The sequence below is a fragment of the Coregonus clupeaformis genome, unplaced genomic scaffold (genome assembly GCF_020615455.1).
Source record: "Coregonus clupeaformis isolate EN_2021a unplaced genomic scaffold, ASM2061545v1 scaf0441, whole genome shotgun sequence".
NCBI lineage: Eukaryota > Metazoa > Chordata > Actinopteri > Salmoniformes > Salmonidae > Coregonus > Coregonus clupeaformis.
Window position 1 is genome coordinate 267,501 of NW_025533896.1, and position 21,874 is coordinate 289,374.

Below are 21,874 nucleotides of genomic sequence, written 5' to 3' on the forward strand. Positions count from 1 at the left end.
CTCTCCTCCGTCTTGGAGAACATCCGGGACAAGGCGTCCGCCTTGCCGTTCTTAGATCCAGGTCGGAACGTCAGGGCAAACTTGAATCGTCCGAAAAACAACGCCCACCTGGCCTGACGGGGAGTTGAGACGTTTAGCCGATTGCACGTAAGCAAGATTCTTGTGGTCAGTCCAGACAATAAACGGTTGCTCCGCCCCCTCCAACCAGTGGCGCCACTCCTCCAAGGCAAGTTTCACCGCGAGAAGCTCCCGGTTACCCACATCGTAATTCCTCTCCGCAGGCGAAAGGCGACGGGAGTAGTAGGCGCAGGGATGGAGTTTACTGTCCGTGGAGCATCGCTGCGACAGGATGGCGCCAACTCCCACATCAGACGCGTCCACTTCAACGACGAACTGACGGGCCGTGTCCGGTTGAGAGAGAATCGGTGCGTTGGTGAATCGCCTCTTCAAATCCAGAAACGCTCGATCCGCCTCCGGATTCCACTTGAAGGTCCTGATGCTGGAAGTCAAGGCAGTTAACGGAGCGGCCACACGGCTGTAATCCCGGATGAATCTGCGGTAGAAATTCGCAAACCCCAAAAATCTCTGGAGCTGCAATCTCGTACCGGGCTGGGCCCATTCCAGAACCGCTCTAACCTTCTCCTGGTCCATCCTAATCTCTCCCCTGGAGATGATGTACCCGAGAAAGGATGTCGTGTGGGCGTGAAACTCGCACTTCTCGGCCTTCACAAACAGGCGATTCTCCAACAATCGCTGCAGAACCTGCCGGACATGCTGGACGTGGTCGGAAGGTTCCTTCGAGAAGATCAGAATGTCATCCAGGTAAACAAACACAAAGAGACCGATCATATCTCTCAGGACGTCGTTCACCATACTCTGGAATACCGCTGGAGCATTGGTCAGTCCAAACGGCATCACCTGATACTCGAAGTGACCCATCGGTGTATTGAAACCCGTCAACCACTCGTCCCCCTCTCTGATCCGGACCAGGTGATACGCATTGCGTAGGTCTAGCTTGGTGAACACCGTAGCACCCTGTAAGGAGTCGAAGGCAGAACTCATCAAGGGCAGGGGATACTTGTTCTTGACCGTGATGTCATTCAACCCCCGATAATCAATACACGGTCGAAGAGAGCCATCCTTCTTACCCACAAAGAAGAATCCTGCCCCCAGGGGTGATGACGAGGGACGAACGAGACCAGCAGCTAGGGACTCCTTGATGTAGGTCTCCAACGCCTCACGTTCAGGTCGGGAGATACTGTATAACCTTCCCTTGGGGTAGACAGCTCCAGGGACCAGGTTGATGGCACAATCATATGGTCGGTGGGGAGGGAGTGACAGAGCCTTCTGCTTACTGAAAACTTCCCCAAATCGTGATATGTCTCGGGAACCAGGGACAAATCTGGGGGTTTAGCCTCAATCACCTGACTGGGAACCGAATGGGGGCAGGCAGTCTTGAGACAGTTAGCATGACAATCAAGGCTCCAACTCGTTACCTTGCCCGTCACCCAATCGAACGTGGGATTGTGTTCCTTCAGCCAGGGGTATCCAAGGACCAGAGGAACATGGGAAGACGGCAGAATGAAGAATGAAATCATCTCAGAATGATTCCCCGACAACCGCATCTTAACCGGTTCAGTCCTCATCGTGATACGTGCCAGACTACTGCCGTTCAGAGTGGTCGCTTCAATGGCTTCCGGCAATTGCTCCTTGGAAAGCCCCAGCTGTTCCACCAACTCGGCATCAAGAAAGCTTCCATCGGCACCTGAATCGATAAAAGCGTTAAGCGCTAAGCTCTGATTCCTGTTCACAAGGGTAGCCGGAAACGGGGTCTGACAGAGGTACTGAGAGGTTGAAACTGGCTCGCTAAAAGTCCTCCCAACTTTAGCGAGCCGGGCAGTTTGACGACCGCCGGGAACAAGTGGAGATGTAATGTCCCGAGCTACCACAGTAGAGGCAGCAGTTGGTCTTACGTCTATGTTGACGCTCCTCCTTGGTTAACCCGTGCCGCCCCACTTGCATGGGTTCAGAATCGGGAGAGAGGACCTCTCCACTAATCCATTGTGGTGGAGAATGATCGACGTGTTCTGGTCCACCACCCGACCCGACTGGGAACTGAGAAGCTGATCGATTGGACGGACCCCATTGCTTCTCCCTCCTTCGCTCTCGGACTCGATTATCCACCCGAATAGACAAAGCTACCAAGCTGTCCAGGTCACTAGGCTCCGGATAGGAGATCAACTCATCCTTGAGCTGCTCCGACAGACCCTGGTAAAAGGCCGCTTGCAGAGACTCCTCGTTCCACCCACTCTCCACAGCCAACGTCTTGAACTCGATCACGAAGTCGGCCACGCTAGCAGTTCCTTGGCGAAGCGAAAACAGGCGCCTAGCTGCGTCCCTCCCTCGGACGGAATGGTCGAAGAGCTTCCTCATCTCGGCCGTGAACCCCTGGTATGAAGCCATGCAGGGATCCTGTCGTTCCCAAACGGCTGAAGCCCACTCCAGCGCTCGACCACGCAGCAACTCAATCACAAAGGCTATCCTAGCCTTGTCTGTGGCATAAGAGTAGGGCTGTAGATCGAACACTAGTCCACACTGCATAAGGAAGGAACGGCATCTTCCCAGCTCTCCCTCATACTTATCCGGCGTCGGAACCTTGGGCTCACGGATGGACACAGCTTCAGAAGCGGCAGGCGAGATGGGTGAAACCGGTAGTGGATCCTCCACCGGACACTTGCGTTGGTTCTGGACCTCCGTCAGACCGGTAGAAAGGTTCCGAACTGACAACGCGATCTCCTGTAGTACCGTGCTATGATGGCCCAACATCTTCTCCTGCTGGGTAATAGCATGGCGAACAGAGTCCAGGTCCGCTGGGTTCATTACTGGCGGATCGTTCTGTCACGGTTAACTAAGCCAGAACCCAGAAGCAGACCAGGACAAGGTACGTTGAGACAAAGGTGAGTGTTTATTAATAGATTCCGAGTGAGGCTGAATAATCCAGGGAACAGAGCGGGTGGCGTGGATGGGTTGTTGAGGGTGCAGTGGTTGGTCCGGTACTGGCTCGGCAGCCGCCGACCATCAGGCAGAGGTTGGGTGAAGGTTCCGGGTGAGAGATGTTCATGGCTAACGATCCGGCAGGAACTGGATGTTGGGCCAGAGCCTAAGAAGGGTGATGATCAGGACCAGGTGTGCAGATTGCTGATGGGATGCAGGTGCGGAAAACCAGAGCGCTCCCCGGAGCATTCCCGAACCCTCGGGAAACTGGAGATTACGAGCAGGAACACTAGTCACCAGACAGGACCCGACTCAGACAGCCGGGATCGTCACAGTTTACTGTTAATATTTATTGTTTATTTCACTTTTGTTTACTATCTACTTCACTTGCTTTGGCAATGTTAACACACGTTTCCCATGCCAATAAAGCCCTTAAATTGAAATTGAATTGAGAAAGCGAGACAGAGAGAGAGAGAGACAGAGAGAGAGAGAGAGAGAGAGAGAGAGAGAGAGAGAGAGAGAGAGAGAGAGAAATACCCATATTTATGTTTATTTATTTTCCCATTTGTACTTTAACTATTTGCACATTGTTACAACACTGTATATATACATAATATGACATTTGAAATGTCTTTATTCTTTTGGAACTTGTGAGTGTAATGTTTACTGTTAATATTTATTGTTTATTTCACTTTTGTTTACTATCTACTTCACTTGCTTTGGCAATGTTAACACACGTTTCCCATGCCAATAAAGCCCTTAAATTGAAATTGAATTGAGAAAGCGAGACACAGAGAGAGAGACAGAGAGAGAGAGAGAGAGAGAGAGAAAGCGAGACACAGAGAGAGAGAGAGAGAGAGAGAGAGACAGAGAGAGAGAGAGAGAGAGAGAGAGAGAGAGAGAGAGAGAGAGAGAGAGAGAGAGAGAGAGAGAGAGAGAGAGAGAGAGAGCGAGAGAGAGAAAGAGAGACACAGAGAGAGAGACAGAGAGAGAGAGAGAGAGAGAGAAAGCGAGACACAGAGAGAGAGACAGAGAAAGAGAGAGAGAGAGAGAGAGAGAGAGAGAGAGCGAGAGAGAGAGAGCAAGAGAGAGAGAGAGAGAGAGAGAGAGAGAGAGAAAGAGAAAGAAAAGAGACAGAGAAGTAAAATGCTGTGCTATCTGGCCCTAAACCGACAAGACACCGTGGCTAACTATTTGACCATGGTTACTGATCAAAACCTTTACATTCCCATTAGTAGGAGCACAACACTGTACTATAGACAGCCACAGGGAGAGTGAGAGATGACAGAAGAGGAAGGCGGTGTCTGTCTGTTATCACCTTTTAAAGATTAAAGGAGAAAAATAGAGAGAAGAAAGGAGAGAGTGAAGGAGGGGGAGAGGGGATGTATTAGATGAGGGAGGGAGAGAGAGCGTGAAGGAGGGGGAGAGGGGATGTATTAGATGAGGGAGGGAGAGAGAGAGGGTGAAGGAGGGGAGAGGGGATGTATTAGATGAGGGAGGGAGAGAGAGAGTGAAGGAGGGGGAGAGGGGATATATTAGATGAGGGAGGGAGAGAGAGAGTGAAGGAGGGGGAGAGGGGATGTATTAGATGAGGGAGGGAGAGAGAGAGTGAAGGAGGGGGGAGAGGGGATATATTAGATGAGGGAGGGAGAGAGAGAGTGAAGGAGGGGGGAGAGGGGATGTATTAGATGAGGAGGGAGAGAGAGGGTGAAGGAGGGGGAGAGGGAAGTATTAGATGAGGGAGGGAGAGAGAGTGAAGGAGGGGGAGAGGGGATGTATTATACGAGGGAGGGAGAGAGAGAGTGAAGGAGGGGGAGAGGGGATGTATTAGATGAGGGAGGGAGAGAGAGTGAAGGAGGGGGAGAGGGGATGTATTATACGAGGGAGGGAGAGAGAGAGTGAAGGAGGGGGAGAGGGGATGTATTAGATGAGGGAGGGAGAGAGAGAGTGAAGGAGGGGGAGAGGGGATGTATTAGATGAGGGACGGAGAGAGAGAGTGAAGGAGGGGGAGAGGGGATGTATTAGATGAGGGAGGGAGAGAGAGAGTGAAGGAGGGGGAGAGGGGATGTATTAGATGAGGGAGGGAGAGAGAGGGTGAAGGAGGGGGAGAGGGGATGTATTAGATGAGGGAGGGAGAGAGAGAGTGAAGGAGGGGAGAGGGGATGTATTAGATGAGGAGAGAGAGAGTGAAGGAGGGGGAGAGGGGATGTATTAGATGAGGGAGGGAGAGAGAGTGAAGGAGGGGGAGAGGGGATGTATTAGATGAGGGAGGGAGAGAGAGAGTGAAGGAAGGGGAGAGGGGATATATTAGATGAGGGAGGGAGAGAGAGAGTGAAGGAGGGGGAGAGGGGATGTATTAGATGAGGGAGGGAGAGAGAGAGTGAAGGAGGGGGGAGAGGGGATGTATTAGACGAGGGAGGGAGAGAGAGGGTGAAGGAGGGGGAGAGGGGATATATTAGATGAGGGAGGGAGAGAGAGAGTGAAGGAGGGGGAGAGGGGATGTATTAGATGAGGGAGGGAGAGAGAGGGTGAAGGAGGGGGAGAGGGGATGTATTAGATGAGGGAGGGAGAGAGAGAGTGAAGGAGGGGGAGAGGGGATGTATTAGATGAGGGAGGGAGAGAGAGAGTGAAGGAGGGGGAGAGGGGATATATTAGATGAGGGAGGGAGAGAGAGAGTGAAGGAGGGGGAGAGGGGATGTATTAGATGAGGGAGGGAGAGAGAGGGTGAAGGAGGGGGAGAGGGGAAGTATTAGATGAGGGAGGGAGAGAGAGTGAAGGAGGGGGAGAGGGGATGTATTATACGAGGGAGGGAGAGAGAGAGTGAAGGAGGGGGGAGAGGGGATGTATTAGATGAGGGAGGGAGAGAGAGTGAAGGAGGGGGAGAGGGGATGTATTATACGAGGGAGGGAGAGAGAGAGTGAAGGAGGGGGAGAGGGGATGTATTAGATGAGGGAGGGAGAGAGAGAGTGAAGGAAGGGGGAGAGGGGATGTATTAGATGAGGGAGGGAGAGAGAGAGTGAAGGAGGGGGAGAGGGGATGTATTAGATGAGGGAGGGAGAGAGAGAGTGAAGGAGGGGGAGAGGGGATGTATTAGATGAGGGAGGGAGAGAGGGTGAAGGAGGGGGAGAGGGGATGTATTAGATGAGGGAGGGAGAGAGAGAGTGAAGGAGGGGGAGAGGGGATGTATTAGATGAGGGAGAGAGAGAGTGAAGGAGGGGGAGAGGGGATGTATTAGATGAGGGAGGGAGAGAGAGTGAAGGAGGGGGAGAGGGGATGTATTAGATGAGGGAGGGAGAGAGAGAGTGAAGGAGGGGAGAGGGGATATATTAGATGAGGGAGGGAGAGAGAGAGTGAAGGAGGGGGAGAGGGGATGTATTAGATGAGGGAGGGAGAGAGAGAGTGAAGGAGGGGGAGAGGGGATGTATTAGACGAGGGAGGGAGAGAGAGGGTGAAGGAGGGGAGAGGGGATATATTAGATGAGGGAGGGAGAGAGAGAGTGAAGGAGGGGGAGAGGGGATGTATTAGATGAGGGAGGGAGAGAGAGGGTGAAGGAGGGGGAGAGGGGATGTATTAGATGAGGGAGGGAGAGAGAGAGTGAAGGAGGGGGAGAGGGGATGTATTAGATGAGGGAGGGAGAGAGAGGGTGAAGGAGGGGGAGAGGGGATGTATTAGATGAGGGAGGGAGAGAGAGAGTGAAGGAGGGGGAGAGGGGATGTATTAGATGAGGGAGGGAGAGAGGGTGAAGGAGGGGGAGAGGGGATGTATTAGATGAGGGAGGGAGAGAGAGAGTGAAGGAGGGGGGAGAGGGGATGTATTAGATGAGGGCGGGAGAGAGAGAGTGAAGGAGGGGGGAGAGGGGATGTATTAGATGAGGGAGGGAGAGAGAGAGTGAAGGAGGGGGAGAGGGGATGTATTAGATGAGGGAGGGAGAGAGAGAGGGTGAAGGAGGGGGAGAGGGGATGTATTATACGAGGGAGGGAGAGAGAGTGAAGGAGGGGGAGAGGGGATGTATTAGATGAGGGAGGGAGAGAGAGGGTGAAGGAGGGGGAGAGGGGATGTATTAGATGAGGGAGGGAGAGAGGGTGAAGGAGGGGGAGAGGGGATGTATTAGACGAATGAGAGAGAAGGGAGAGAGAGGGTGATAAGCAGGTAGAATTTGTGGGATACATTTTTGTTGAGTGTGATTGGGTTTGTTCCCCAAAATGAGTTCCTTTTGCATACCTTTGATAATTTAAGTACAAATTGTGCACAAATATATCATTTTAAAAGCCTGTTATATTAAATTAAGTGCCCTTTCACATAGACCACATGGAAAGTTCAATAAATCAGACTTTTTACAGTGGGGAAAAAAGTATTTAGTCAGCCACCAATTGTGCAAGTTCTCCCACTTAAAAAGATGAGAGAGGCCTGTAATTTTCATCATAGGTACACGTCAACTATGACAGACAAAATGAGGGGGGAAAAATCCAGAAAATCACATTGTAGGATTTTTATGAATTTATTGGCAAATTATGGTGGAAAATAAGTATTTGGTCAATAACAAAAGTTTCTCAATACTTTGTTATATACCCTTTGTTGGCAATGACACAGGTCAAACATTTTCTGTAAGTCTTCACAAGGTTTTCACCCACTGTTGCTGGTATTTTGGCCCATTCCTCCATGCAGATCTCCTCTAGAGCAGTGATGTTTTGGGGCTGTCGCTGGGCAACACAGACTTTCAACTCCCTCCAAAGATTTTCTATAGGGTTTAGATCTGGAGACTGGCTAGGCCACTCCAGGACCTTGAAATGCTTCTTACGAAGCCACTCCTTCGTTGCCCGGGCGGTGTGTTTGGGATCATTGTCATGCTGAAAGACCCAACCACGTTTTATCTTCAATGCCCTTGCTGATGGAAGGAGGTTTTCACTCAAAATCTCACGATACATGGCCCCATTCATTCTTTCCTTTACACGGATCAGTCGTCCTGGTCCCTTTGCAGAAAAACAGCCCCAAAGCATGATGTTTCCACCCCCATGCTTCACAGTAGGTATGGTGTTCTTTGGATGCAACTCAGCATTCTTTGTCCTCCAAACACAACAAGTTGAGTTTTTACCAAAAAGTTCTATTTTGGTTTCATCTGACCATATGACATTCTCCCAATCCTCTTCTGGATCATCCAAATGCACTCTAGCAAACTTCAGACGGGCCTGGACATGTACTGGCTTAAGCATGGGGACACGTCTGACACTGCAGGATTTGAGACCCTGGTGGCATAGTGTGTTACTGATGGTAGGCTTTGTTACTTTGGTCCCAGCTCTCTGCAGGTCATTCACTAGGTCCCCCCGTGTGGTTCTGGGATTTTTGTGATAATTTTGCGTGGAGCCCCAGATCGAGGGAGATTATCAGTGGTCTTGTATGTCTTCCATTTCCTAATAATTGCTCCCACAGTTGATTTCTTCAAACCAAGCTGCTTACCTATTGCAGATTCAGTCTTCCCAGCCTGGTGCAGGTCTACAATTTTGTTTCTGGTGTCCTTTGATAGCTCTTTGGTCTTGGCCATAGTGGAGTTTGGAGTGTGACTGTTTGAGGTTGTGGACAGGTGTCTTTTATAATGATAACAAGTTCAAACAGGTGCCATTAATACAGGTAACGAGTGGAGGACAGAGGAGCCTCTTAAAGAAGAAGTTACAGGTCTGTGAGAGCCAGAAATCTTGCTTGTTTGTAGGTGACCAAATACTTATTTTCCACCATAATTTGCAAATAAATTCATTAAAAATCCTACAATGTGATTTTCTGGATTTTTTTTCTCAATTTGTCTGTCATAGTTGACGTGTACCTATGATGGAAATTACAGGCCTCTCTCATCTTTTTAAGTGGGGGAACTTGCACAATTGGTGGCTGACTAAATACTTTTTTTCCCCACTGCATATGTGACTAGTTTCAGGAAACTAGGCGTATGTCCCACGTCACTACTTCACAGGAGACACATTTGAATTCAAACATACATTTTTTTATCAAAACCTTCCCGTTTGATTGCAAATATGCGGAGGGAGTCTAAAAGAGAACACACAGAAGGCTGTTGTATAAAACACCTGTCTCCGGATTACATCTTCAAACCAAGGGCAACCATGGCATCCGTGACAGAGAGGGAGAAGCATCCATCCATGTATACGGGTAAGAGAGTCTAGCTAGCTACATTTTCAGATAATACACGTTTCTAATTTGGTCAGAAAGTCATTTTCATTGCAAGTTAAAGCGTATCGTTAGCTAGCTAGCTAACATGTATGATCTGTGTAGTAATATTATTTGTATCTCAGAAAAACTTTTGCATTACTAGTTATAGCCTAATGTTAGCTTGCTAGCTAACTCTTTTTGGCCATTTTCTGGTGTTTTGTGGTGGAATACTGAACGGGTCGAGCATAACACGTCAACCCTATTACCCATAGATATACAAGCTAGAAATGTTTTCACAATAATATAAACAAATCTGAAGCTTGCATTCAATTGCCCTCCGTGTTGCACACAACAAGCTTCCATTACCCGTCACAAGAGGATTTATGGCTGATTTAAGATGCAATCATGAACCCTGTTAAAGTCAATCCTGTTACTTGATTTGGCACTTACTCTAGACATTGATTTATTTAACCTCTTGAGATGGGACAATGTGTTTTTATTAAGTTGAAGAGGGGCTCTTTATGGCAGAATGATAGAATTGGAATTACACGTTATTTATTTTTATTTATTTTGAGTTACTACTCAAAAAGGCACCTGATTGGTGGGATGTCCCAAATACACCACCCCCACCTCAGGCCTTTAGTTTAGGTTTAGGGGTTGGGGCAAGTATGGGATAGGTGTTTCTGAGAAGGTACCTATAAGTCAGAATGCATTTAATAATAAGAAGTAGAAGCTCAGTATTGAGAAGTCATGACAGAAACAGAGCTTGACCGGTCAGTCAGCTCTGGAAGCCATAGAGTCAGGAAGGTGGAATAAGGAGTTGGTAGATGTGGAAGCCATAGAGTCAGGAAGGTGGAATAAGGAGTTGGCAGATGTGGAAGCCATAGAGTCAGGAAGGTGGAATAAGGAGTTGGTAGATGTGGAAGCCATAGAGTCAGGAAGGTGGAATAAGGAGTTGGCAGATGTGGAAGCCATAGAGTCAGGAAGGTGGAATAAGGAGTTGGTAGATGTGGAAGCCATAGAGTCAGGAAGGTGGAATAAGGAGTTGGCAGATGTGGAAGCCATAGAGTCAGGAAGGTGGAATAAGGAGTTGGCAGATGTGGAAGCCATAGAGTCAGGAAGGTGGAATAAGGAGTTGGTAGATGTGGAAGCCATAGAGTCAGGAAGGTGGAATAAGGAGTTGGTAGATGTGGAATAGTCTCTTGTTGAATGTGATTAAGTGGGTTTAACCAAAAGCTGTCCGCTGTGCTGTGGGATAAAGAAGAGGAGGGTTGGGTAAATTGAATAAACTCAGCCTGTTGTGTTGCCTTAATGGATTTACCAACTGTCATTCTTATGTTGGTGCAGCTTAGTGCCTCAGTGGTGTTAACTAAGCTTTGTGAGTAAGATTAACTCCCCCATAGTTACAACACAATAGACCAAGGTCAGGTGGGAGGAGCCTATCTACTTTACGCATATATTACTGTTGAGAGACTGTAGGGAACAAAGAGAGAGAGAGAGAGAGAGAGAGAGAGAGAGAGAGAGAGAGAGAGAGAGAGAGAGAGAGAGAGAGAGAGAGAGAGAGAGAGAGAGAGAGAGAGAGAGAGAGAGAGAGAGAGAGAGAGAGAGAGAGAGAGAGAGAGAGAGACAGAGAGAGAGAGACAGGAGGAGGAGAGAGAGAGAGAGAGAGAGAGATCAAAAGAGAGAGAGAGAGAGAGAGAGAGAGAGAGACAGAGAGAGAGATCAAAAGAGAGAGAGAGAGAGAGAGAGAGAGAGAGAGAGAGAGAGAGAGAGAGAGAGAGAGAGATCAAAAGAGAGAGAGATCAAAATCCAGAAAAGAGCTGCTAAATTCTATAACCACCTACAAGGAAGTGATCCTCAAACCTTCCATAACAAAGCCATCACCTACAGAGAGATGAACCTGGAGAAGAGTCCCCTAAGTAAGCTGGTCCTGGGCCTCTGTTCACAAACACAAACAGACCCCACACAGCCCCAGGACAGCAACACAATTAGACCCAACCAAATCATAAGAAAAAAAAAAAAGAGAATTACTTTACACATTGGAAAGAATTAACCAAAAAACAGAGCAAACTGGAATGCTATTTGGCCCTACACACAGAGTACACAGTGGCAGAATACCTGACCACTGTGACTGACCCAAACTTAAGGAAAGCTTTGACTATGTACAGACTCAGTGAGCATTGCCTTGCTATTGAGAAAGGGCGCCATAGGCAGACCTGGTTCTCAAGAGAAGACAGGCAATGTGCACACTGCCCAAAAAATGAGGTGGAAACTGAACTGCACTTCCTAACCTCCTGCCAAATGTATGACCATATTAGAGACACATATTTCCCTCAGATTACAGAGATCCACAAAAAATGTGAAAACAAACCCAATTTTGATAAACTCCCTTATCTACTGGGTGAAGTACCACAGTGTGCCATCACAGCAGCAAGATTTGTGACCTGTTGCCACAAGAAAAGGGCAACCAGTGAAGAACAAACACCATTGTAAATACAACCCATATTTATGTTTATGTATTTTCCCTTTTTATACTTTAACTATTTGCTCATTGTTACAACACAATGTGTTGGAGAGGGTGAAAAGCTTCAAGTTCCTTGACGTCACTGACAAACTGAAATGGTCCCTGAGACCCTCACACACTTCTACAGATGCACAAATGAGAGCATCCTGTCAGGCTGTATTACCGCCTGGTACGGCAATTGCCCCGTATGCAACCGCAGGGCTTCTCCAGAGGGCGATGCGTTCACCTGTTCACCCAACTACCATCTAGAAGGCGGAGACAGTGCAGGTGTATCAAAAGCTGGGACAGAGAGACTGAAAATGCTGCTTCTATCTCCAGGCCATCAGACTGTTAAACAGTCACCACTAGCCGGCCTCCGCCCAGTACCCTGCTCTGAACTTTAGTCACTGTTCTGGCCGCGGCTATCACCCAATACTTTACCCTGCACCTTAGAGACTGCTGCCCTATGCACAGTATATAGTCATGGAACACTGGCCACTTTAATAATGGAACACTGGCCACTTTAATAATGGAACACTGGCCACTTTAATAATGGAACACTGGTCACTTTAATAATGGAACACTGGTCACTTTAATAATGGAACACTGGTCACTTTAATAATGGAACACTGGTCACTTTAATAATGGAACACTGGTCACTTTAATAATGGAACACTGGTCACTTTAATAATGGAACACTGGTCACTTTAATAATGGAACACTGGTCACTTTAATAATGGAACACTGGCCACTTTCATAATGTTTACATACTGTTTTACCCACTTCATATGTACAGTGCCTTCAGAAAGTATTCACACCCCTTGACTTTTTCCACATTTTAATGTGTTACAACCTGAATTTAAAATAAATTAAATGTAGATTGTGTGTCACTGATCTCCCATAATGTCAAAGTGGACTTATATTTTTTACATTTATTTTTAAGGCTGAAATGTCAATAAGTATTTAACCCCTTTGTTATGGCAAGCCTAAACATGTCACATAATAAGTTGCATGGACTCACTCTGTGTGCAATAATGGTGTTTAACATGATAGCTGAATGACTATCCCATCTCTGAACCCCACACTTACAATTATCTGTAAGGTCCCTCAAAAAATAAATAAATAAAAGCAGACATTCAATATCCCTTTGAGCATGGCGATGTTATTAATTACACTTTGGATGGTGTATCAATACACCCAGTCACTAAAAAGATACGGGCGTCCTTCCTAACTCAGTTGACGGAGAGGAAGGAAACCACTCAGGGATTTCACCATGAGACAATGGTGATTGAAATGGTTGTGATAGGAGGAAACTGAGGATGGATGAACAACATTGTAGTTACTCCACAATACTAACCTAAATGACACAGTGAAAAGAAGGAAGCCCGTACAGAATAAAAACATTCCAAAACATGCATCCTGTTTGCAACAATGCATTAAAGAAAAAATGTACAAAATGTGGCAAATAAATGTTTTTTTGTTGTTGTCCTGAATACAAAGCATTACGTTTGGGGCAAATCCAACACAACACATCACTGAGTACCACTCTTCATATTTTCAATCATGGTGGTGGCTGCAACATGTTATGGGTATTGCTTGTCATCGGCAAGGACTGGGGAGTTTTATAGGATCAAAATAAAGAAATGGAATAGAGCTAAGCCCAGGCAAAATCCCAGAGGAAAACCTGGTTCAGTCTGCTTTCCACCAGACACTGGGAGACTAGAGGAAACCCTGGTTCAGTCTGCTGTCCACCAGGCACTGGGAGACTAGAGGAAACCCTGGTTCAGTCTGCTGTCCACCAGACACTGGGAGACTAGAGGAAACCCTGGTTCAGTCTGCTTTCCACCAGACACTGGGAGACTAGAGGAAACACTGGTTCAGTCTGCTTTCCACCAGACACTGGGAGACTAGAGGAAACCCTGGTTCAGTCTGCTTTCCACCAGACACTGGGAGACTAGAGGAAACCCTGGTTCAGTCTGCTGTCCACCAGACACTGGGAGACTAGAGGAAACCCTGGTTCAGTCTGCTGTCCACCAGACACTGGGAGACTAGAGGAAAACCTGGTTCAGTCTGCTGTCCACCAGGCACTGGAAGACTAGAGGAAAACCTGGTTCAGTCTGCTGTCCACCAGACACTGGGAGACAAATCCACCTTTCAGCAGGACAATAACCTAAAACGCAAGGCCAAATGTACACTGGAGATACTTACCAAGACGACATTAAATGTTCCTGAGTGGACTAGTTACAGTTTTGACTTAAATCGGCTTGAAAATCTATGGCAAGACTTGAAAATGGCTGTCTAGCAATGATCAACAACCAACTTGACAGAGCTTGAATATTTTTTTAAAATAATAAATGGTCAAATATTGTCCAATCCAGGTTTGCAAAGCTCTTAGAGACTTGCCCAGAAAGACCTTTAGCAGCTATAATCACTGCCAAAGGTGACTCTAACATGTATGACTCAGCAGGTTGAATACTTATTTAATCAAACTATATGAGTGTTTTATTTTCCAATAATACAAAAAATATGTTCGAATTTTAACTACTGCTGTACACACCTTTTCTATTGATATACTGTCCACACTGTAAATAAACACCATAATTTAATGTATATAGACTAAAATGTAAAATGTAAATATACACTTCCAGTCATAAGTTTGGACACACTTACTCATTCAAGGGTTTTTCTTTATTTTTACTATTTTCTACATTATAGAATAATAGTGAAGACATCAAAACTATGAAATAACACATTTGGAATCATGTAGTAAACCAAAAAAAGTGTTAAACAAATCAAAATATATTTTATGTTTGTGATTCTTCAAAGTAGCCACCCTTTTTCCGTGATGACAGCTTTGCACACTCTTGCCAATTCTCTCTGTGCAACCAATAACATTTCATTGGATTTTGTGAGTGTGTTTATATGATAAATATAATATAATATATAATATAATTAATTATTATATTGTGGTCCTCTGTAGCTCAGCTGGTAGAGCACGGCGCTTGTAATGCCAAGGTAGTGGGTTCGATCCCCGGGACCACCCATACACAAAAATGTATGCACGCATGACTGTAAGTCGCTTTGGAAAAAAGCGTCTGCTAAATGGCATATTATTATTATTATTAATTATATCATTATAACTTCAGAGGGAGGAGTGAAAAACTAAAAAGAGAAGAAAGTGTTATATAAAGCTGTGAAATCCATGCCAGAGAGAGAGAGGGAGGGAGGGAGGGAGAGAGAGAGAGAGAGAGAGAGAGAGAGAGAGAGAGAGAGAGAGAGAGAGAGAGAGAGGGAGAGAGAGAGAGAGAGAGAGAGAGAGAGAGGAGAGAGAGAGAGAGAGAGAGAGAGAGAGAGAGAGAGAGGACCAGGCTCCTGAAGCTACCATTACAGAACTAGAACAGGGATACCACCGCCGCGTTTAATCTGCCCACGCTACCATCTAGAAACAGACACGTGGGATGGGTGTGTGTGTGTGTGTGCACAAGCCTCCTCACGTGTGTCCGTGTGCATTTACACGTGCGTGTGTCCGTGTGTGTGTGTCCGTGTGTGTGTATCTGTGTGTGTGGTGTAGTTGTCAGGGCTAAAAGCAGAGATTTGATAGGTGCAGCTGCAGCTTGGATATCCCCTGCATTTTAATGAGCTATGTTCTCCTCTCCTCACTGCCCTCCAACTCCCTGGGAGAATCTCAATTGCATATTCCTCTCTCTCTCAAAACCCATTGGATGAGAAAGCCAGAGGTCCCCCCCCCTCTGACCTTCTCCTCCAATGGGTTTTGAAAAATAAGCGAGGACTCTCTCTCCCCTCCTCCCCTCTTCCTGATCCCTCATTTGGCAGTCTCTCTCTCTTTCTCAGCAACATGCTCAGCACCAGCTCCACTCTTCCTTTCCTTCGCTTTCCCCTTCCCTTGCTCCCTGCTTCATCCATCTAGCTTGACTTTGCACCTCTGCTTCTTAGAATAATCTCTTACTGTTATCAAATACTCCCTCTTTCTACCTTTCCTCTCTATACTCCATCTTTCCCTGTTGTGTTTCCCTGTTTCACTGTTGTCCAATGTTGTTAGTAGCTCTCTCTCTCTCTCCCTCTCTCTCTCTCTCTCTCTCTCTCTCTCTCTCTCTCTCTCTCTCTCTCTCTCTCTCTCTCTCTCTCTCTCTCTCTCTCTCTCTCTCTCTCTCTCTCTCTCTCTCTCTCTCTCTCTCTCTCTCTCTCTCTCTCTCTCTCTCTCTCTCTCTCTCTCTCTCTCTCTCGCTCTCTCTCTCTCTCTCTCTCTCTCTCTCTCTCTCTCTCTCTCTCTCTCTCTCTCTCTCTCTCTCTCTCTCTCTCTCTCTCTCTCTAATTACATTTGCTTTCTTGGCATGACACGTAACAATGTACATATTGCCAAAGCTTACCTTAGATATTTACAATATTGACATAATTAAAATAATAATAATCAATACTGTCAATGGGACAACAACAATAACCAAGGGTCAAAATAACCATTGAACAATAACAATCTAGAGGACATGTGCAGGTTGGTTGGTCTGTCAGACACTGTCCCTCATCTTATGGCAGGCAGCAATGTAGTGCTCTGCCAACCCGCAGCTCTCTGAGTCCTCCCCCAACAGGACGGGTAGCCGATTCTCATCAGAGAGGTCTTTGATACCTTGAATCTCTCTCTCTCTCTCTGTCTGTCTGTCTGTCTGTCTGTATGTCTGTCTGTCTGTCTGTCTGTCTGTCTGTCTGTCTGTCTGTCTGTCTGTCTGTCTGTCTGTCTGTCTGTCTGTCTGTCTGTCTGTCTGTCTGTCTGTCTGTCTGTCTGTCTGTCTGTATGTCTGTCTGTCTGTCTGTCTGTCTGTCTGTCAGTTTCTCACTCTCTCTCTCTCTCTCTCTCTCTAACTCTCTCTCTCTCTCTCTCTTCCTTTCTCTCTACTAAAGGACCAGCATTACCTACCCCTGCTCTACTCTCTCTCTCTCTCTCGCTCTCTCTCTGCTTCCCTCTCCCCCTCTGTCTCTCACTGAGTGACAGGTTGTCAGCTGGCCTGGGTATAAAGGTTCCCTTCAACATGGGGGAGACAATTAGCAGGCCAGATTAATTACAACATGAAGGGTGAGGGTGAGGAGGCACATGATTCGGTCCCATTCTTTCTTCTCCATCACTTTGTTTCTGTCTCTCTCTCTTTTTCTGTCTGTCTCTCTGTTTCTGTCTGTCTCTCTGTTTCTGTCTGTCTCTCTGTTTCTGTCTGTCTCTCTGTTTCCGTCCCTCTCTGTTTCTGTCTGTCTCTCTGTTTCTGTCCCTCTCTCTTTTTCTGTCTGTCTCTCTGTTTCCGTCCCTCTCTGTTTCTGTCTGTCTCTCTGTTTCTGTCCCTCTCTCTGTTTCTGTCTGTCTCTCTGTTTCTGTCCTTCTCTCTGTTTCTGTCTGTCTCTCTGTTTCTGTCTGTCTCTCTGTTTCTGTCCTTCTCTCTGTTTCTGTCCCTTCTCTCTTTTCTGTCTGTCTCTCTGTTTCTGTCCCTCTCTGTTTATGTCTGTCTCTCTGTTTCTGTCCCTCTCTCTGTTTCTGTCTGTCTCTCTGTTTCTGTCTCTCTCTCTGTTTCTGTCTGTCTCTCTGTTTCTGTCCCTCTCTGTTTCTGTCTCTCTCTCTGTTTCTGTCTGTCTCTCTGTTTCTGTCTGTCTCTCTGTTTCTGTCTGTCTCTCTGTTTCTGTCCCTCTCTGTTTCTGTCTCTCTCTCTGTTTCTGTCTCTCTCTCTGTTTCTGTCCCTCTCTCTGTTTCTGTCTCTCTCTCTGTTTCTGTCTGTCTCTCTGTTTCTGTCCCTCTCTGTTTATGTCTGTCTCTCTGTTTCTGTCCCTCTCTCTGTTTCTGTCTGTCTCTCTGTTTCTGTCTGTCTCTCTGTTTATGTCTGTCTCTCTGTTTCTGTCTCTCTCTGTTTCTGTCTCTCTCTCTGTTTATGTCCCTCTCTCTGTTTCTGTCTGTCTCTCTGTTTCTGTCTGTCTCTCTGTTTCTGTCTGTCTCTCTGTTTCTGTCCCTCTCTGTTTCTGTCTCTCTCTCTGTTTCTGTCTCTCTCTCTGTTTCTGTCCCTCTCTCTGTTTCTGTCTCTCTCTCTGTTTTTGTCTGTCTCTCTGTTTCTGTCCCTCTCTCTGTTTCTGTCTGTCTCTCTGTTTCTGTCTCTCTCTGTTTCTGTCTCTCTCTCTGTTTCTGTCTGTCTCTCTGTTTCTGTCCCTCTCTCTGTTTCTGTCTGTCTCTCTGTTTCTGTCCCTCTCTCTGTTTCTGTCTGTCTCTCTGTTTCTGTCTGTCTCTCTGTTTCTGTCTGTCTCTCTGTTTCTGTCTGTCTCTCTGTTTCTGTCTGTCTCTCTGTTTCTGTCCCTCTCTCTGTTTCTGTCTCTCTCTCTGTTTCTGTCTGTCTCTCTGTTTCTGTCTCTCTCTCTGTTTCTGTCTGTCTCTCTGTTTCTGTCTGTCTCTCTGTTTCTGTCTCTCTCTCTGTTTCTGTCTGTCTCTCTGTTTCTGTCTGTCTCTCTGTTTCTGTCCCTCTCTCTGTTTCTGTCTGTCTCTCTGTTTCTGTCTGTCTCTCTGTTTCTGTCTGTCTCTCTGTTTCTGTCTCTCTCTCTGTTTCTGTCCGTCTCTCTGTTTCTGTCTGTCTCTCTGTTTCTGTCTGTCTCTCTGTTTCTGTCTGTCTCTCTGTTTCTGTCTGTCTCTCTGTTTCTGTCTGTCTCTCTGTTTCTGTCTCTCTCTCTGTTTCTGTCCCTCTCTCTGTTTGTTAGACTGAGAGGGAGAAGAGGGAAGCAGGTGTTGTAAGGTTTCAGATAGGGTCAGGTGTGATGGCGTGGTGCTCTTAGAGCCACATGCACCGTGAGATCTGGGTGTGTAACTCAATCTTCCTACCAAATGACACATGTACATCAATTAAATATTTATTTGAAGTTAAAATGCAGGGCACAATGTCTGATGGGAAAATACAGATATTATGTCAGACATTGTTACCCATGTTGATGCACTCTGACAAATTGTGTCTTCTTGAGAACGATAAAATATATTTAGTGATGTAAAACGCCTCCTGTGAGGCAGGTCAGGGCCTGGATTTAAGTGTCAGAGTAGATCAGTGGTAATCTTGTTAATTGATCTAGAAGGCCAAGCTGATCCTAGACCAGCACTCTGAGATGCTTTGTGGGTCTCAGCTCCTATTAAAGGAAGATCAGGAAAGGTCATCTTACCTTCACAGGAGGGCGGAGGCCCCTGAAACTCCAGGTGAGTCCCCAGACGACAGGTCAGGACGTTGTTCCCACTTAACTGGTACCCTGGCAGGCACCTGTAACGCACTATGTCACCTGGGGGAGGGAGGGGTGGGTGGGAAGAGATGAACAGAGTCAGAGAGTGAAGAAGTAGAGGCACATTAAGTAACTACTGTGATTTGTCTTCATTAAGTCCACACAGGTACAGCCCATAATGTAAGACACCAGCTTTTATTTTATTTAACTAGGCAAGTCAGTTAAGAACAAATTCTTATTTACAATGACGGCCTACACCGGCCAAACCCAGACGACGCTGGGCCAATTGTGCGCCGCCCTATGGGACTCCCAATCACGGCCGGTTGTGATACAGCCTGGAATCGAACCAGGGGGTCTGTAGTGACGTCTCTAGCACTGAGATGCAGTGTCTTAGACCACTGCACCACTCGGGAGCCCAAATACAATTTTATTTGATTTTATTTGATTTATATAAAAATGTATATAAATGTAAATTTATTTATATATATATATATATATAAAGCCCAGCTTTTATCTGCATCTCAGTGAGAGGAACAGAATGCAACAGAACCTCCTCTGGCTCTGTTTGGCACATCATTATTCATTTCCTGTTCACCCACGGCCCTCTGGGTACTGTAGTTTGGCAGTGAATCAGCGTTGGACCATGGCCCAATTGGATGTGCAGTCCTTGCTATGGAGGAGTCGTTTCTCCTCAAAGCTGGATAGTATGTGTGAGTGTGTCTGTGTGTGTGTGTGTGTATCTGTGTGTGCGTTTTGACTCACCAATTTTAAATTCTTTGCTGGCCATTAAGATGTCAGCATTGGGTATGATAGGGGGAGGCAGGCAGAACTGGAGTCTATACGCTGGAGAGAAATGGACATACATCAGAGAGAGAGAGAGAGACAGAGACAGAGACAGAGACAGAGACAGAGACAGGGACAGAGACAGAGACAGAGACAGGGACAGAGACAGAGACAGAGACAGAGACAGAGACAGAGACAGAGACAGAGACAGAGACAGAGAGACAGAGAGACAGAGAGACAGAGACAGAGACAGATACAGATACAGAGAGACAGAGACAGAGAGACAGAGAGACAGAGACAGAGACAGAGACAGAGAGACAGAGACAGAGACAGAGAGACAGAGACAGAGAGACAGAGACAGAGACAGAAACAGAGACAGAGACAGAGAGACAGAGACAGAGAGACAGAGAGACAGAGAGACAGAGAGACGGAGAGACGGAGAGACAGAGACAGAGACAGAGACGGAGACGGAGACGGAGACGGAGACGGAGACGGAGACGGAGACGGAGACGGAGACGGAGACGGAGACGGAGACGGAGACGGAGACGGAGACGGAGACGGAGACGGAGACGGAGACGGAGACGGAGACGGAGACAGAGGCAGAGGCAGAGACAGAGACAGAGACAGAGACAGAGACAGAGACAGAGACAGAGACAGAGACAGAGACAGAGACAGAGACAGAGACAGAGAGACAGAGACAGAGAGACAGAGACAGAGAGACAGAGACAGAGAGACAGAGACAGAGACAGAGAGACAGAGACAGAGAGACAGAGAGACAGATAGACAGAGAGACAGAGAGACAGAGAGACAGAGAGACAGAGAGACAGAGAGACAGAGACAGAGAGGGAGACACAGAGACAGAGAGGGAGACAGAGACAGAGACAGAGACAGAGACAGAGACAGAGAGACAGAGACACAGAGACAGAGAGGGAGACAGAGACAGAGACAGAGACAGAGACAGAGTGATACTGTACATACCTTGATAGTTGATTCGGAACAGTCCACCTTTCTCAGTGTTGCTACGGAAACGAACTAGGATCTGATTGGACGTGCTGCTGGCAGGTTCGTTGGGCTCTCCGTCCGTAAACACACCTAGCTTCCTGGCTGTTTCCTGGGGGCCGTCCCTGAGGGGTGACAGGTTTAGGGGTCAGAGGTTAAAAGCGGTCAGAGGCGGTGTGGCAGCCCGTACATCAGGACACCAGATATCCTCCGTCAGCCATTCAGCTCTAAAACCATCTGTCATTGGCTGTCAGATTGTGTGTGTGTGTGCATCCAAGATTACACCCGAATGGGGAGAGCTGATTCACAGGTTTCATCCCAAACAGCACCCTATTCCCTACATAGTGCACTGCTACCCTACGGGCCCTGGTCAAAAGTTGTTAACCATGTAGGGAAGAGGGCGCCGATTGGGACACGCCCACAGCCGTCACAAGCCCACCGCCGTCACAAGCCCACCGCCGTCACAAGCCCACCGCCGTCACAAGCCCACCGCCGTCACAAGCCCACCGCCGTCACAAGCCCACCGCCGTCACAAGCCCACCGCCGTCACAAGCCCACCGCCGTCACAAGCCCACTCAGTGGCTCAGTGGCAGACACTGGCACAGTAACAGCACTGGAGGTTGTGTAGAACTAGGGGCCAATTTGGTGCCTTTTTTAGAACTTGGTTTGATTTCACATAATTTTAACATTCTGTCATAAAGAACACATGTTCAACTTCCTAAAAAAAACACGTTTTCCAATCTAAATAATAAAAAAAACACTATAGTAAGTGCCACAATAAAGTATGAGGGTAACAGGGTTGACAATTACATCTTCAGTCAGCCCCAAGTCCTCTTGTGACAGTCGGAATAGAAGTTTGTAGTGTGCAACACGGAGGGAAATTGAACGCAAGCTTCAGATTTGTTTATTTTATTGTGAAAACATTTAAAATCACATCAAATTATACAGGTCACATGCGCCAAATACAACACCTTACTGTGAAATGCTTACAAGCCCTTAACCAACAATGCAGTTTTAAGAAAAATAAGAGTTTAGAAATATATTGACTAAATAAAGTAAAAAATAAAATAGGCTATATACAGGGGGTACCAGTACTGAGTCAATGTGTAATAACAGTAGGGAGGCTATATACAGGGGGTACCGGTACTGAGTCAATGGGAAATAACAGTAGGGAGGCTATATACAGGGGGTACCGGTACAGAATCA

At 47.0% G+C, this 21,874-nt stretch overlaps 1 protein-coding gene across 1 annotated transcript in view; it reads right to left on the reverse strand.

The window, feature by feature from the left end:
- The window catches only part of LOC121557835 (CUB and sushi domain-containing protein 1-like), a gene marked incomplete at its 5' end in the record, with an annotated part of 215,223 nt that overhangs the window by 122,621 nt on the left and 70,728 nt on the right, over positions 1 to 21,874 (reverse strand). Inside the window, 3 exon segments of the mRNA XM_045215419.1 lie at positions 18,833 to 18,946; positions 19,649 to 19,729; positions 20,648 to 20,793. Coding sequence (XP_045071354.1) covers positions 18,833 to 18,946; positions 19,649 to 19,729; positions 20,648 to 20,793 — 341 coding nt within the window.